At 34.1% G+C, this 17,378-nt stretch overlaps 2 protein-coding genes across 2 annotated transcripts; one reads left to right on the top strand and one right to left on the bottom strand.

The window, feature by feature from the left end:
- Positions 1-234: 234 nt before the first annotated feature.
- LOC102605535 (nuclear transcription factor Y subunit A-8-like) lies at positions 235-12,617 on the top strand. The gene is made up of 6 exons (XM_006351551.2): positions 235-397; positions 1,805-2,201; positions 2,492-2,604; positions 3,189-3,260; positions 11,571-11,738; positions 11,815-12,617. The coding sequence occupies exons 2-6, from the start codon at positions 1,907-1,909 to the stop codon at positions 12,142-12,144; spliced, it is 978 nt and encodes a 325-aa protein (XP_006351613.1). The 5' UTR covers positions 235-397; positions 1,805-1,906; the 3' UTR covers positions 12,145-12,617.
- Positions 12,595-15,924, bottom strand: LOC102606101 (UDP-glycosyltransferase 74F2). The gene is made up of 2 exons (XM_006351553.2): positions 15,209-15,924; positions 12,595-13,520 (listed from the first exon to the last, which is right to left on the bottom strand). The coding sequence occupies exons 1-2, from the start codon at positions 15,857-15,859 to the stop codon at positions 12,786-12,788; spliced, it is 1,386 nt and encodes a 461-aa protein (XP_006351615.1). The 5' UTR covers positions 15,860-15,924; the 3' UTR covers positions 12,595-12,785.
- Positions 15,925-17,378: the final 1,454 nt, after the last annotated feature.

Here is a 17,378-nt window from a genome sequence, read left to right as displayed (position 1 = left end):
AGATAGAGAACAATAGTTAGTAATAGTATCATTCCAAGTTTACTCGAAAGTCATAAATTCTACATTAAGTTTGGTGGGGGCTGATCTAGTGTAGTGTAGTCATATACTATATCAAAATTGAAGAACAATGTCCAGAAAAAAACAAAAGAAGGTGGATGTGATGAGGCATGTATAGGAACTTGCTTTGTATTACATGTGATGACTGAAGGCATGTTTTTTGTTTTTTCCTCTTTCTCTTTTCTGATTAACTTTTTTCAGAATTGGAGAAAGCAAAAGTACCAACTACTCCTCCTAGTATAATAGTAGTACTAGTACAGTAATACTCGCATTTATTCTTTTTCCGGTGGGAGAAAACAGCATCAAAACTCAGCAGATCTTTCATTATCCAAACCAAAAGGTCTCATCTCTTTCACTAACTTATCTCATATTTCTATTCAAGTTTTCATGGAACTTTCTTTTTTCAAACATCCTGCTATTGTTATTATCTTTGAGCCCAAAAAAGTAGGTCAAAGATTGCTTGCTTGGATCTTGTATTTTTTCTAAAATTGACTCCTCAAAACTTGTAAAATTCTACTGTTTGGTGCAAAAGAGCTTGGTTTTGAACAAGAGAAACAAGATATAAGGTTTTTTTTTTCTCTTTCTATCCAATTTTTGGTGCAGCAATTAGGTTCCTATTTGTATAGATGAGTATTTGGTACTTGTATAGTGGTGTAGGCTCTCAATTTTCTTTATACCTGAACTTAAATCTACTACATCAATAAATTATTACCTTATAAAAAAGCTAATGTTTTGTGCATTCAGCACCTCTCTGCTTTTTCTCGTACTTGCTATGGTGAAGTTAAACTTTCTTGTACATTTGCTTGCTGTTGCATTTGACTTAAGGAAATGGTGATTTTGGCAGTTTTTTCTCGAATCTTATGTAAATCTTTGTTATATAAATTTCAAATGCAAAAGTCAGATTTTTTCTTTTAACGAATTTCAAATGCAATAGTCTTCATTTTAGTAGTTGAGCCTATTCAGTTATTTCTCATGTATCTTGGGTTTAGTGGAATACAAAAAAGCTATGGAATAAAAATCTAGTCATTTGATTAATTGAAGCAGTTTTCGGATGAAGCTAAAGAAACTAGTGTGGAAAGCTTCTTTTCATTCTCACATCTTCTAGTTATCTGAATCTGAGGCTTAAGCGTAAATTCTTGGTACATTGTAACATTTTTTAATTATTAAACAAATTCAGTTAATAAAGAAAAAAAATGTTTCTACTTCTGTATTGTCTAGTACTCTTTGTTTACTGTTGCTTGCTTCTGTTTAGAGGGATTCTGTGTTATAAACAACTAGAAAAGAATGGAATTCTGACATTATGAGTCAGCGTTCTGTCTACTCGTCGGTCCTCACTACTCCTCTTGGATCTATTTCTCTTGCAATGTGAGATCATAGTTGATGGCCTAATAGATACGTGCCCTTAGTATACAAAGAGCTGACTCAACATACTAGGTTGACTACTAATTTGCTTGTTACTTCTTATTGGGTTGTAGTGAAAGGGTTGGTTGAGGGGAACAAATATTTCTTATTGGTTGACTTTGTGCTCATTTAGTTGATAAGGAGAATATCTAGACATCACTATCTATTGATGTTCTTTGATTTTGGCGGAAGCACTTATCATTAATAAGTAGTCTTCAAGTCATCATATTCAGTTTCTTATTGCTAGCCTGTCCTTGAGTGATCGTTATGTCCATGTCCTCTAAATTTATGTCAGTCTGCCTAAATCTTCCTTGTCAATGTGTGGGTTTTGCTCCTATTTAAACAGGTAACTCCAGTCTAAAGAGCTATAGTATACTACAGTCTACAGTAGCATATAGGTTTTCCATATATTTGGTGTAAAGCTTCTAGAGCACCGGTTTTGAAGAGGATGCTAAGTTTCTCAAAGAAAGGTGGCCCTGGAAAAGAAGGTCAATCTTTTGCTCCTTTGTTTGTGAGTTGCTCATCCATGTGGAACTCCAGTAACAAACCAGAATATGCTCCCTCTAAGAAGGTGCTGACCGGAGTGGAATCTGCATTGAAACATCACTCCGATATCAAGAAATCAGAATGCCAGTTCCAAGATCAGGATTCAATGTCTACTCTGTCAACTGGTCAATCTAATCATGTGGAGGCCGCAATGGGAAAAAGCAATACTGTTCTTCAAAATGTTGTAGTTCATCCAGGTACAAATGAATGAAATGGAATGTAATCTCTTCTTATGCTTCAATTCTCTTGGACAGGGTGCTCGCAAGTTAACAATTGAGACCTCACCTCCTGATATAAGAAATGTTAGATGAAATTATTCACCTTTGTGGTGAAAATCTCGGAATTTAAGTAACTCAAATAATGTTCTTATCAATATAATCCCAAATAGACTTTAGAAGGAAATTTTTAGCTTTCATATTTGTGATACATAAAATTTATACATATGCTGGCGGGCTAACATCAGTTGTGTGATGTTCTTCCACAATAGGTTGGGGTGGAACTTATGAGGTGCAAGCAGAGAGTGGAACAAACGCATCCCGATCAGGCGAAAGTGACACCAACACTCTTCCCCAGCCGCAAGTGCATCATAATCATCCAACGGTCTGTAATCTTTTACTTATTTTCATCTTCTTTGTAGACTGGTCACTGGTATATCTTGATGTCAGTTTGTTACCTGCATTTCCATATAGTTACTGTCATCCAGCGATATTTATCTCTCTTTTTTTCCTTTTTACAATTTATCTTCCACTACCTCTGTGTTTACTTGAGTTTTGGTGTGTGTGTGGAATAAATTACTGTGAAGTTCAAAACATCTCTCCCTCTCCTTAAGTTCTTTTCTTTTGTTTCCTTTTCCTGTTCTTGCTTTTGGTGTCCTTACCTAGAGGAAGGAGAGTGATAAAAAAAATCTGGTTTCAGTGAAATTGCTCCATTCTTCTAAATTTAGTATTTTTCACCATTCCAAGTCACTACAACTCAGTAAATTACTAAGTGGCTCTGTTGTTGGTGAATATAGGTTGCACCTCATTGAAATTAAGTTTGTTTCGCTAAAGGAAAAAAGGAAGAAAGAAAAAGAGGGGAGAAAAGAGATGCATTATGTGGAGTGCACTTTAGCATTAAGCAATTCAGATGAAAAGATTACAAAAGCAAAATAACTTTCAAAATTAATCAATCACTTTTTTTTCTAGGCTTGTGTATCCTACCCTTTGACTGACACTTACTTTGGAAGGCTCGTGACTGCTTATGGATCAAATGCCATCGTAAGTAACCTTTACTACATGTTATTTACCTACAAATATTTATAAGATTGTTGTCTTGTCTCTTTTGTGTTGTCTTTTTTGATTCAAAATCCAAAATACAAGGTTACTGGAGTGAAAAAAGGTCAATTTGGGGCAGATTATCTCTCTGACTCTGCTTGATGTTGCCAATGTCATTGTGACTTTAGTTGCTCACATTCTCACCTTTTCATGTTCGGATAATTGTTGCATTTTCCGTGTGAATATGTTTATATCATCCTAAGAGGAATAGTGAAGCTAAAACTGTCACTTTTGATGCACTTCTCTTGCTTCTATAATAACCTGAAAATGATCAAGGTAGAGTAGGAGATAGCCATTTGGTGATTGAGTTCCAGTTTTTGTAGTTTATCAACTAATCAAGTATCTTTTTTTTTGTTGAACATTTCAACTTATCAAGTATCTTTGGACACTCTTTTTTACTAATTTTGTCTTTGTTTTCTCACTAAACCTAGAGTTCCTGATACTATGAGATTCGTCAGCCTCTAACAAGCTGAAAGTAATTTAGACTGCATGGAATTATTGAAGTTACAATATTGTCTTACTGTATAATCACATCTAAAATACTAAGAGAAGTGCTATTTGGCACAATCCAATTTGTCACGAATTGGCACCACTGTGCCTAAAGACAAGAATGCCCTTTTGGCTCCAAAACCACCTAATTTTTCCTTCCAAAAAACATAACCACCTTTGACTTTTATTTTTTATTTTCTTCCGATAAATCTTGCCTATTTTTGTTCTATATTGATTTGATTTTGTTCCATAGTGCTCGATGTTCACCATCCTATAAATCATAGAAACGTAATTAGATAAAAAATAAATATAAATATCATCAAACAGATTTTTCATTTACAAAAACATAAATACATAACACATACATGCACCAGGCAATAATTGTTAAACAAAAATACTTAAAAATTTTAAAAAAAAAGTTAAACTAAAACAAGTTTAAATAAAAGGACTTGACCCAATGTCCTTCGCACCAATGTGCCTTGAACCAAAGACTCTGCTGCATCTACCTACAGTTGCATAGTTATATGACATTGTTTCTTGTTCGACCGTCCATCGATTGAGTCCCCTTTCTTTACCCCCTGAGTTGAATCAACAACTCCATCAACGGTGACACTATAACCTAGGGGTTACCGCGACAATTTTTTCATATAGGTCGAACATTTTTGTTAGGGGAGGTTAATCCATGAGAAGCATTATTTCAACCCAATGGTTACTTTTTCAAGAGATCACCCATTGAAACAACTCGCTCATCTCTTGTTTCATCGTCTCGCAAAACTCCCTTTTTAGAAAATGTAATTTCTTTACCCCCTCTAGAGAGGTGGTGAAGCTCAGTGACTTTTGCTTGTTGTTGGGTGATTGGTTATCCATACTCACACTTCTCTTTTAGTATTTATGAAAGAGAAAAAAGATGATGTGAATGTTGAGGAAGAGAATTCGCGCTCTATTCATATTTATATACAAATAAAATGAAAAAAAAATCACCCTACCTAAATTTATATATAAAAAAGTTTTTATTTAGTAGCAAATATAGTTATTCTAGTCTAATAGTAATGCGCTATATGTACGAAAGCGGGATTGTGTGTTCGAATCTAGACTATGATTTTTAAGTTCGGAAAGAAATTTTATCGAGAAATTAAATTAAATGAAATTTTAATAATTACTCAACGTTAATTGTTATTTAATGGAGAATATAATCTTACGTGACAACTCTTAAAAACTTGTTACGTTAAAAAAAAATCAAACCAAAATGGGCGGAACTGGATTATTGGCTCTTCATCTTCATCAATTATACTTGAGTACACCTACTAACACTATTTGAAAATAGTTGATTTTTCTTTCACTCTTTTTAAAACAAATTAATTAATTAATGTAAGGTTATGTGTAAATTATAGAGTTCGTTTGGACTGGCTTTAAAAAAGTAACTTTTAGGTCGAAAATAAGAAGTCAAACTTAAATGACTTTTAAGTCGAGAAATAAAAAGTAGGGGGAGACCTACTTTTGGTATTTGATCTTGCCAAACACTTCCTAACTTATTTTAAGTCATTTTACACTTATCTTAAGTTATTTTTTATATTGCCAAACACTTCCAAAAGTAAAAAACTAATCGAAAAGTAGATTTGACCAACTGTTAAGTCAATCCGAACACCCTCTTAATTACAACAAGTTTAATTAAATGTAATTAAATTCATTTTTCAACAGGTTTAGAAAAATACAAACATAATAAACACATCACCTTGCATTAATTAATTTGTTTTGAAAAGAGTGAAAGAAAATTCAACCTTTTTCAAATAGTATTAGTAGGTGTACTCAAATACTATTGGTGAAGTTGAAGAGCCAATAATCCAATTCTATCGGATTTTTTTGCGTAACAAGTTTTAGGAGTTGTCACGTAAGATTATATTTTCCATTAAATAAACAATTAACATTAAGTAATTATTAAAATTTTCTTTAATTTATTTCTTCTTAATAAAATTTCTTTCCAAACTTAAAAAATCATACATTAGATTTGAACATGCAACTCAGCGTTCATAACATAGCGCATTACCATTAGACTAAAATAACTACATTTGCTACTAATTAAAAAACATTTTTAATACATTTATTTAGCACGAATCTTTTTTCATTTTATTTGTTTATAAATATGAATAGAGCGCGAATTCTCTTTCTCAACATTCACAACATCTTTTTTCTCTTTCATAAATACTAATAGAGAAGTGTGAGTATGGAGAGATTATATTTCTAAAAAGGAAATTTTGCGAGACGATGAAACATGAAATGAGTGAGTGCTTCAAAGGTTGATCTCTTGGAAAAGTAATCATTGGGTTGAAATGATGTTTCTCATGGATGAACCTCTCATAACAAAAATGTTTGACCTATATGAGATAGTTGTCGCGGTAAACCCTCGAAGTTACAGTGCCATCCTTGATGGAGTTGTTGAGTTGAGTGCCATCCTTGATGGAGTTGTTGATTCAACTCAGATGGTAAAGGAAAGGGGACTCGATCGATGGACAGTCGAACAAGAAACAATGCCAAAGAGCTTTGAACTGTAGGTGGATGCAGTAGAATCTTTGGTTCACACCACATTGGTGCGAAGGACCTTGGGTCAGGTCTTTTATTGAAACTTGTTTAACTTTGTTTTTTAAAAATGTAAGTGTTTTTGTTTAATACCTGGTGAATGGGTGTTACGTTTTTGTTAATGAAAATTTGGTTGATGATATTTATGTCTTTTTTTTAATCTAATTACGTTTTTATGATTTATAGGATGGTGAACATCGTACATTACCGAACAAAATCAAATCAATATAAAACAAAAAGAGCAAGATTTATATATTAGATGTAGGATTACTTGCTACATCAATATTCAAATCACTCCTACCACCATCTCGACTGCCTCTACCAATCTTTCTACCTCCACCCCTCCTACCTTGACTACTCTCACCCTCTTGAGATGCATCATAATAAGATGTATTCCAACGTCCACCACCTTTCCTAAATATGTTGTCACGAACTGATCTTTTTCTGATCATCTAAGGTCTTCCACGTGAACGGACTTTCCTCAGATTTCTGATGAATGTTATTACATCATCGTTCCAATCTAGATCACCAACGGATGACCATGTCGTCATTCCAATTTGAATATGCATTGAAATGACCTTTCAAAACATTTTTGAAGTCCACATATTTAGCGTTGTCCAATACAACATCACAGTTCCTATCAAACCATTTTTTCAAGGAATTGTACTTTTTGTACTCGTCCATCATTGTTGGAAAGAATTTGCACAAGTGTGGACGAATTACATCTCTTTTCCATCGGCACAAAACATACCTATCGTGAAGATTTTTAATCTTTTGGTGAGATATAGTCTTCAAATTGTGGCAACACACTAACCTTCACTTCAAAGTTCATGCAATTGCATTCAATATATTGGCTGTCTGGCCGATAACGAATTGATTTCCATGAAAATCACTCATTATTGAAAAATCTGTTACATTGTACTTCTCGACTCCCTCCACTGCATCAAAATCAACATGTTTTTCTATTTCGCAATGGTACAACGTCTTTAAATGCTCCACTACGAAGGCATCATAAATATGTCGAGTGTAGTAAGTTTGAATATGCATATCCCAATGAAACCCCTATCGAGTGGTGAATGTGTCTTTCGTGAGTCAACTTCTGCGTGCAGTTCCTTCTCGTATTTGTATCGCAAGGCTATCTAATATTGCTCAACAAACTACTTTAGAGAGCTTCGTCCGTTGATATAGCCATCAAAGAATGCATGCATTGACTCACATCTTTGGGTGGACATCATGTCAGCCCAAAAATAGTGCGTGAGAAAAACGGGGACCCATTTTTTCTTTTCCGAATATAGATTATGGAACCATTGTCTTCTTCCAGCTCAAATTTGGATGAATGCAACCCTTTTTCCCTCAAATTCGTCTATAGTGATGTTAAAAAATATTGATTTGAATTCGGCATTGACAACCTTAAAATCCAACACACCCTTTAGCCTTGCAGGCAACTTTGTCTTGATGTGCCAAATGCAATACCTATGGATTGTGTCTGGCAGCACCTCTCTAATTGCTGCCTTGATACTCTCACATTGGTCTGTGAGGATAGCCGTTGGAGGTGCATTGCCCATTGCCGCCAACCACGTTGAGAACACAAATTTGTATGTTTCGATATCCTCACTTGTGATCAACGCGTAGCCCAAAAGAATGGTCTGTTTGTGCTGATTCACACTAATGAATGATTCAAATGGCATGCGCCATTAATTCACAAGGTTGGTGGTATTGAAACAAACAACTCACGAAACTCCTCACGAAACTCCCGATATGCATACTTGCAATGTGTGTGAACCCACACTACATTGCGAAGTCTTGCACTATTATTTGTGTTGATCAGATAAAAAAATTCATCGTCCTTCATTTGCGTATCAGAAAAGAACTTTTGTATTGTTGCAGCATCACTGGACAATGTCCTCATCTTCCGTTGTTGAAGAATGTAATTTCGATAGTCTTTGAGAGTGTACCCCACTCTATGAGGACCACCGTCATCAACTTCCAACAGTCTTATGCTTTTTGATGGTCTTATTCTTGCGATGTCATGAGCTTCGAGACTTGTGGCAACTAAAAAAATGTGACATAGAAGCTTCCAATTGATGATTGTGCTCAGACACAATTGTTGTAACCTGACATGAACCATCAGGCATCACAAAGGAATTAATTTTGGCTTTGCAATCAACCCTTTTACTTGAATTCCTAGGGGTTGATTTTCTACTCTTAGCGTAAGCAAATGATAAATACCTAGCGTATTCACCACTTTTTTTGTGTGAACTCTTTTTAACAACACCAAAATCAGTCAGACGACTATGTTCTTCATAAAATGTGAAAAGAGATTCAGCACTGCCAAATACCATAACTACAACGAGGCCTTCAATATATATGGTCTGAAAAATTATCATCATGCATTGCATCTTCATCTTCAATCCACTCATCCTCAAATTCATATTCCTTTCCGCCTGAAACACTTAGAGATTCGTCTTGCTCCGGTTGATTCATCTCTTGATGAAGCAAGTTTGGAAGATCTTCGTCCTCATTGTTAAAATATGCGCCAGGGCCATCATCATAGTCACAATTTGAATGTTCATCATGTTCATTTTGGACAACAAACTATCATCGTCACTTAACCCCAAATATTATTCAATATTTGAGTTAATTGACTATAATCATTATTGGGTTCATTTAAATATAATTATACAACTTCTATTTATATATGGACGAACAAATGGATCAAAGACTTAAAATCAGAATAAAAGATAAAATAGGTAAAGGAGGCTAAAATAAGAATGAGAGATAAAATGGGTAAAGGAGAAAGTAAAGATATTTGAAGAAAATTAAAATAAAACGTAACTTAAAATATTGGGATAAGACACTAGTACCCCCTAGACTATGACCGAAATCCCATGGACACCTTAACTAAAGTAAGGTCCTATTACTCTCATGAACTTTTTTTTTTTGTAATTTTGAACACCTTTTTGGCCTACGTGGCCTCCAAATATTTCTCACGCGCCTCACTTAAGTTGAGTCACGGAGTGTGCCACGTAAGCCAAAAGGTGTACAAACTTACACAAAAAAATGAGTTTAGGGGGGTAATAGGACCTTAGATTAGTTAAGGTGTGTCTCTGGGATTTCGGTCGTAGTCTAGGGGTACTTGTGCCTTATCCCTAAAATATTTTGCAAAATACAAAATAATCATAATTTATATAATTTAGGATAAAATAGTTAAGTTCAAGAAATAAGTTAGCTCATATGAGTTCGATTTAGAGAAGCAAATGAAATTAATTTTACATATGCTAGCTAAAGCTCAACTTGGATCCTAAGAGACTATAATCTCAAAACATTCAGTAAAATAGAAATTAGAAGAGTTTTCATTCATGCATTTGTTTGATTTTTTTTAAAATAAAAATTCTAATATACAAATTAAAAAAATATTCTCATTTAACTTCTCGATACCTTTTTCTACTTTAATATTGTAGAAGTCTATAGAAAGTGTCAAATTGATAATACACACAAAAAAAAGGAGTAAGAGCAGTAAAGTTTTTGAAATATTCATAAATTTATGGTTGGGCCCGGGCTTAGAATGTGCCAAATGGCAATAGAATGGAAAATATTCTTTGAATCTTGTGATCTTAAATGTCATGTCATTCCCGTAATATTCATTCATTGAATTTGGGTCAGATTAATAAGCTTACGACCACTGAACAAACTTGGTTGACAAACATAGTTTATGCGCCGCTAATGTAGCGGCTTGTCGAGCATTTGACAAACTCATACCATCCATTTCAAATAGGATTTGAGTAACTCTTGGGTAAACTATTAAACTAATAAGAGCTGTATAGTCTAACTTCATTCAAAAATGAAACTGGAATTTTTATAGAATCAAATTCGAAAATCATTTCTTAGATTCTGTTGAATTGTATCGAATTCAGGCCAAAGATTTATCATTTCTAAGGGATTAAATCCCGAGTTATTGCGAAGTAAAAAACCGATGAGATTATGGAAGTAAATATGCTTGCATTTATTGCTACTGGTTTTGGGTTTTGGGTACCAGAGGCAGACCCACATGGTAATGTGGGGGTGCACGTGCACCCGTTAACTTTGGGGAAAATCATGTATATATATGTATATCTATCTTGAGAAACTGACATAAACTAAATATAATTAATAATGCCCCCATAAAAAGTATGAAATGGTGCCTTATACCAGTGGTACAAGCTAATAGATCCTCCCAGATGACCAGGGTTCAATCCCAGTCGAGGTCGAGCTCATCGCAAGGGGCTTGCCTAGTGCAATTTACCTCTCTTGTGTGGTTTGTGAGCCATCATAGTGGAGTAGATTTACTCTGTGCGCAATTGAAGGGTAGCGGTTGAGTGTTCCCTTGTCATAAAAAAATGGAAATATTGGAAAAAACTGTTGGTGTTTTATAAAAATGGGACAGCAAAAAGAATTGACTGAAATATCTCTCTATTTTTATTAAGCATAATAAGGCTTTAAATAGCCAACTTGATAACATAATGCAGAAAATCTGTATAACAAAAATTCAAAAAAGGCTAAATAATCTCAACAATTAAAATAACTTTAAAAAAATTTTAAAAATTCAAATTCATCCTAAAGCTAGGTAACTTATTATGTTAAAAAATGACTGCAGTAACTAAAAGCAAACTCAACAAAAACTTACTTAATATAGATAGAACAGCATTCTCCTACTTAGAATCGAATTCATACCTGTCAATCTACGATCTACCCATCGTTTCTTTTTTAAATAGACTTAAAAAGGAAAAGTAAGACACAAAATTGAGAGAGATGATGCACCAAAACAGATGAGAGTATCTTTCTTAAGCACAAGAAACCAAAACAAATCTCATCTGTGGAGAAACAAATGATGCACCAAAACAGGTCTCTTTGATGATGTCCAGCATCCTTTTACCATGTGAACTTTGTGATTTGCAAATCCTATCGAATGAAACACACAACTAACTTAGGTCATCTCTTCCGAGCAACTAGCAGTTGTTTGTGCCAGTTATTCAATAGCAGAGTGTAGCAATTCATCCAGTCATCTTAATTACAAATGAAGATCTCTTCTTTTCATTTAATGCTTTGTGGAGATCCTTGATTTCAACTTAAATGAAAAACTAGAATTTGTTTCACTTGGAAATGCATTTGTTGCTGTTAATATGTAACTCTTTTAGATGTTGGCCTTACTAGATTTATCCTCAAATGGTTGGTGTCACCTCTACAAGAGTTGCACTTCCTCTTGAATGCACAGAGAGCTTGCCAATTTATGTGAATGCGAAACAATACAGTGCTATCCTCAAAAGGCGACAGGTCCGTGCCAAGCTAGAGGCTCAAAATAAGCTTGTCAAAGACAGAAAGGTACGTCCATCCAGTATAATACTCTTGCACTTGCTAACAATGAAATTGTGGTCTTATCCCATCTTTTGTATGACAGCCATATCTTCATGAGTCTCGACATCGTCACGCAATGAAGAGAGTAAGGGGTTCTGGAGGGCGCTTTTTGAACACAAAGAATATGCAGCAATCCAAGCCTTCATCTCCGAAGCACGATAGAAATATCTTTAAGCGACAGGCAGGTGGCAACTTATCTAGTTCCATGGTTCAGCACTCAGAGAGTGGTAGTTGGGGGACTTCCACCCAATCTGGTTCTGATGTGACAAGTATCTTCAGTGGCGACAACATGTTCCAGCAACCAGAGTTTAGAGTCTCTGGCTTCCCTTTTCACATGCAGGAAGCTGAAGACTTCATGCATGTTGGAACCTGACAGCACACTTGTGTTATCCATGGTGGCTGTGCCAATACAGGCTGCATTACAAATGCATTCTTATTGGTGCACACAAATGGATAATCGGCAGTTCATCCTTGGCTATGTTACTCTTCCTTTTCCTGAATTGAAATCATTAACACTTTTTCCTAAAGCTTTGGTCGTGGTGTGGTATGGTTTATGGTTCATGGTTAATGAGAAAAAGAGCGCAGGTTGGTGCTGCACATCATCAACAAGGGCAAGGAAAAGAGAAAATATATTGTTCTTAATCAGAAACAGTGGAGATTAAGGCTGTATTCTCCTTTTCTTGGTCGAGCGTGTATGTATCATCTTGCACTTCTAAACCTGTACTTGTTACTGTCATTTGCATTTGTGGTTTTCATTTTACTGTGCTATGTATTGTCTCATTGTTAATATGTTTAACTCAGGCTTTGTGCAACAAGATGGAACTTATTGAATCATTTTCATGCTTAGTACATAAACTTCTGAGGTTATACAACATGCATTGCTCTAACTACACAGAATATGCTAGGCATTCCATAGAGAAAACATATACTTAAAGATGACTACATAATAGTTTTTTTTGGATCTCACTTATTCTTCCCTTGTTTTCTAACCCAAACTAGAATGCAATGATTAAATCACTGACCATCAAATTTTCTAATGCATTTTGATACAAATTCTTCAACATTTTTATCAGATGTTCCACCTTCTTGAACAGCTTCCTTAGCCAAATCCTTCCATTTGAGTGCATTCTTCTTCATTTCTTTCCCTTCCTCTCCTTGTAACACTATCCTCACACATTCCTCAATTTCTTCTCTTCCAACAATCCCATTCTCATTAACTTTAACTCTCACCCCTACACTCCAAACATCTTGTACAAATTTTGCATTTGTTGTTTGATCAGTCCATTGTGGCATTACAACCATTGGCACTCCAAAAACCAATGCTTCAACGGTCGAATTCCATCCACCATGTGAGAAAAAACAACCAATTGCCTTATTAGATAACACTTGTAATTGTGGACTCCAATTTATTACTAATCCATTCTCCGAATTTTCCTCAATGAATTTTTTGGGAATTTTCGATTCTTGGGAAGTTTTAACCACCCACAAGAAGTAGCTATTAGTTGCTTTTAATCCCTCAGCAATTTCTTCCATTTGTTTGTCATCAAAAGTAGACATGCTACCAAAAGCTGCATAAACAACTGATCCTTCTGGCTTAGTATTTAGCCAGTTGATACATGTTGAAGAATCCACATGGAATAGATTGAGACCATACTCAATGTCATTTTCAACTCTATTGTCCATATAGAACGATGGTAACGTTGGCCCTATGGTGGACAATGGGCTGATTTTTGACATTGTGTCTGCTACCTGCAATAAATATATTAATGAAAAATAAAATTAACTTATCTACAGAGATGATATTGATTTGTTTACATTGACTACTCCATCCGTTACTATTTACTTGCCAAATTTTGATTTGACACTCCTATAAAGAAAACAATATTGTGAGTTTACCATTTTGCCCCTATTAATTGATAGGTTCCAAACATATTTACTTAATATATTGTTTAAAGATATTAACTCAATGTTAATAATTTAGGGTATAAAAGGAAAAAAAATTGTCCTTCCTTGATTTGTTAAAAAATAATAAGTAAAAAGAGAAATTAAATTAAAAAATATTTGACAAGTAAATAGAGATTGAAGAAAGTAGTATTAGTGTATTTCAGGTAATGTAAGGTCTCCAAAAGATCACATGTTGAGTTTAAGTGGTAGGCGAAATATTGGACTAGTTTAGGTATTCGGCTTACCAAATTTTATATCGTTATCATATAAAAAAGGAAAAATTATCTACATACACAATTTATTTTATTATATTTTTTAGAATTTTTTATCATTTGAAAAAATTATAAAAATTCTTATTTTTTCCTATTTTTGGATACAGTACTTTATGCAATGTATCAATCCGATACATCACTTCACACAATGTATCAGGACGTAAGTGATGTATTGAGATGTTGAGTGATGTATCCGAAATCGAGACGCGATATATTGAGATGTTGAGGGATGTATCTGAAACCGAGACATCATGTGTCAGGACGTTTTGGGATGTATCTGAAACCGAGACGTGATGTGTCAAGACATTTTGGGATGTATCCGAATTTCACCAAATTTAAGAGATTTTTGTAATTTGGAAAAGAATATGTATAAGATGTAATTAGCTCTTAACAATATGAGATTTGTGTAAAATTTCTGCATCCACTAGGGGTGGAGCCAACCTTTTAATTACGAGTTCCGTAGAATCCATGTTAATTTTAACTCAAACTGTATATTTATGTTAAGAAAAAAAATAATTTACATAAATCTCATAGTGTTAAGAGCTAATTACATTATTTTTCTACTATTTTCAAAATTACAAAAAATCTCTTAAAATTTGTAGATTACGGATACATCACTGGACTTCTGCATGCATCAACAGACATCCGGATACATAGGGAAGGGATGTACCCGAGAGGGGAGGAATGTATTAGAGAGGGAATATAACATCCAGATACATAAGGGAGAGATGTATTCGAGAAGGGGATATGGGTGTATCAGAGAGAGGGGAGTAATGTATCCGAGAAGGAATTTTCGATTTTTTTTTAAATAATTGATTTTTTTTGAAATTATGGTAAAATAAGACGTACATTTAAGTAATTTTTCCTAAGAGAAAAATCATCTAATAGGTATAAATCATGTATCAAAAACCTAGACAAAAATAATTATAATTCAAAACACATGAACTAATTAAAATCTGTCTCCTTCCTATAATAGTGAAAATTTTCCTTTAAAAGGAGAAAAGGAGGGTGCATATTCAAGTGAATTGAATTATGTTACATTTATCAAAATAATACGATACAATATATTATCGAAATATATATAACTATTATTCAAACAAGGTGTAAGTACTCAGTCAATCAAAGATACAATCCATTAAATAGAAAAAAAAAAAAAAAAAAACCTTATAAGGAGCTCTAGTTGCTAGGGGATTACTCATAAATAGTAAGTTTGTAACTAACCTCAGCTTCCAACTTGTAGAATGAGTTCACAAATACGTAATCAGCTTTGTCCACATTTGTAAATTGATTCAACACCATTTCAAAATAGGCTGGATACGTTCCATGTACGTAAAAAAACGAAGGCATATCTTGGAGTTCGAGCTCTGGTAATCCCGATATCTTCACCGGAGTCGAAGATATCGGTAACGTTAATTTACCATGATGAACATAATAGTAAATATAGTTCACCGCACATGCTTGAGTAAAAAAACAAGCCCCAATTAAACCATGTTTTTTAGCTACGTCTAAAGCCCATGGCACGAACGCATCATACATGATGCAAGTAATAGGAAGCTCCGATTTTTCATATTTCTTGATAAGATCCGCTAGGGATTTCGAGCCGATTTGCTCGAAACGTTCGAGGTAGGCGGCTACGCTATCAGCATCAGCGTAGCCACCTTTATCGAACCCATCAGAAACGGTGTCTATACTGACGATACCCAGATTTGGATGTGTTGAATTAGAAATGAAGTTTGTGATGGCTAAAGTGGTTTTTAGACCTTTGGAGACTAAACGTTTACAAAATTGAAGCATAGGATTTATATGGCCTTGGCTTGGATAAGGAAGAGCCAAAATATGACCTCCATACTTTTTGTTTTTTGTTACCTCCATACTTTCTTCTTTGTTTCTCTTTGTGTTGATTAAGTTTTTCCTTTACTTGTCACTTGATCGAGGAAACGATATATATAGAATAAAAGAACTAATGATAAAGAAAGATTATTCCCCCCCTTATTTTTGTCACATAGTTGGTCCTAAGGCTGGGCATCGGACCGGAACGAACCGGTACCGGACAGGAACGGGACGGTTTGACCGGGTTGTTGACCGGTACCGGGATGAACCGGACCGGAACTACCGGGATGGAGGCTCAATTCCGTCCCGTCCCACTATATACCGGGATAGAACTGGGACGGACCGGAATGGACCGGAACGGAACGGGATGGGATAAACGGGACGGCACATATAGCAAAAAAAAATTATTTTTTTTGAGTTATTTTGAATTACGAAAATACGATTTTTTTTTTCTAAGTTATATTAGTTTATAGTACTTAACGTCTAAAATTTATAATAATTTTACTTAAGTTTATTTTAAAGATATTTTTTTTAATTTTACTTATAAGAGTTTGTAAGTTAAGTTTAATAAAGTTTTTTTTTAGTTTTGAGCTTATATAGTTATGTTATAAGTTTTAAAGATTTGAATCTTTTGAAGTTTATAAGTTATTAAGTTATACTTATAACTTGTAAGTTAAATAACTTAAGTTTGTAATTTTAAAATATTAAATAAACAAAAAAGAAATGCTAATAAAAGTAAATAATGAAAAAAATATTATTTTTATTTTAATTAAAAATGATTTACCGGGACCGGACCGGAACGGAACCGGAATGAACCGGTACCGGTATACCGGTACCAAATCATGATACCGTTCCGTTCCGTGTACCGATTCAATGTATCCCATCCCGTCCCGAATACTACCGGACCGGAATGGTACCGGTACAACCCGTTCCGGTGCCCAGCCTTAGTTGGTCCCTCCATCTCATTTTTTATATATGGCACTCCCTGTCTCAAATTATGTGACACTTTTTAGATTTTGAGATTTAAACAAGTTTATTTTTACCGTAAATTTTTCATATATCTTTTAATTATTTTGAATTGCTAATTATTGTGACTCATAATACTTTTTATCATAGTTTACAAACATATAAATTTCATTTTGAAAAAATTAAAGATTCCGCACGTAAATTTTCAGTTAAACTTAAACTGTTTAACTCTCAAAAAATGAAAAGTGTCACGGACATGGGAAGTATAAATTATGAGAGTCAAAATTTTAAATGTTTATTATGAATTCAAATATAATTTTTAAATATAAAGGTTATATATATCAAAACTATGGAAACATTTTTGAACTTAGCTTAAATTATTAGTTTAATCCTCAAACTATTGACAGTCTTAAAAATATCTCTCTATTTGACTAATTAAATTAATTAGATACACCTCTGATCTAGCACATGACATAGCACGTAGTCTTAAACTCTTGTAGCTCTAATAAAAAATGATCTTTAGCGGCAATTAATTAACGATAATCGCTCAATTGCCGTTAAATATGTATTTTTAGCAGCAATTAACATTCTTTGT

This window comes from Solanum tuberosum, unplaced genomic scaffold, assembly GCF_000226075.1.
Source record: "Solanum tuberosum cultivar DM 1-3 516 R44 unplaced genomic scaffold, SolTub_3.0 scf00135, whole genome shotgun sequence".
NCBI lineage: Eukaryota > Viridiplantae > Streptophyta > Magnoliopsida > Solanales > Solanaceae > Solanum > Solanum tuberosum.
The sequence above is the reverse complement of the archived record's forward strand: the minus strand, read 5'-3'. Positions and strand labels throughout refer to the sequence as shown.

What these genes read in the sequence shown, in the direction of transcription:
- LOC102605535 (XM_006351551.2), top strand. Translation starts at nt 1,907, where the DNA reads ATGCTAAGTTTCTCAAAGAAAGGTGGCCCTGGAAAAGAAGGTCAATCT. An exon ending in AAATGTTGTAGTTCATCCAG is followed by an intron (nt 2,202 to 2,491) that starts GTACAAATGAAT and finishes CTTCCACAATAG; the next exon opens with GTTGGGGTGGAACTTATGAG. An exon ending in TGCATCATAATCATCCAACG is followed by an intron (nt 2,605 to 3,188) that starts GTCTGTAATCTT and finishes TTTTTTTTCTAG; the next exon opens with GCTTGTGTATCCTACCCTTT.
- LOC102606101 (XM_006351553.2), bottom strand. Translation starts at nt 15,859, where the DNA reads ATGGAGGTAACAAAAAACAAAAAGTATGGAGGTCATATTTTGGCTCTT. An exon ending in TCTACAAGTTGGAAGCTGAG is followed by an intron (nt 13,521 to 15,208) that starts GTTAGTTACAAA and finishes TATTTATTGCAG; the next exon opens with GTAGCAGACACAATGTCAAA.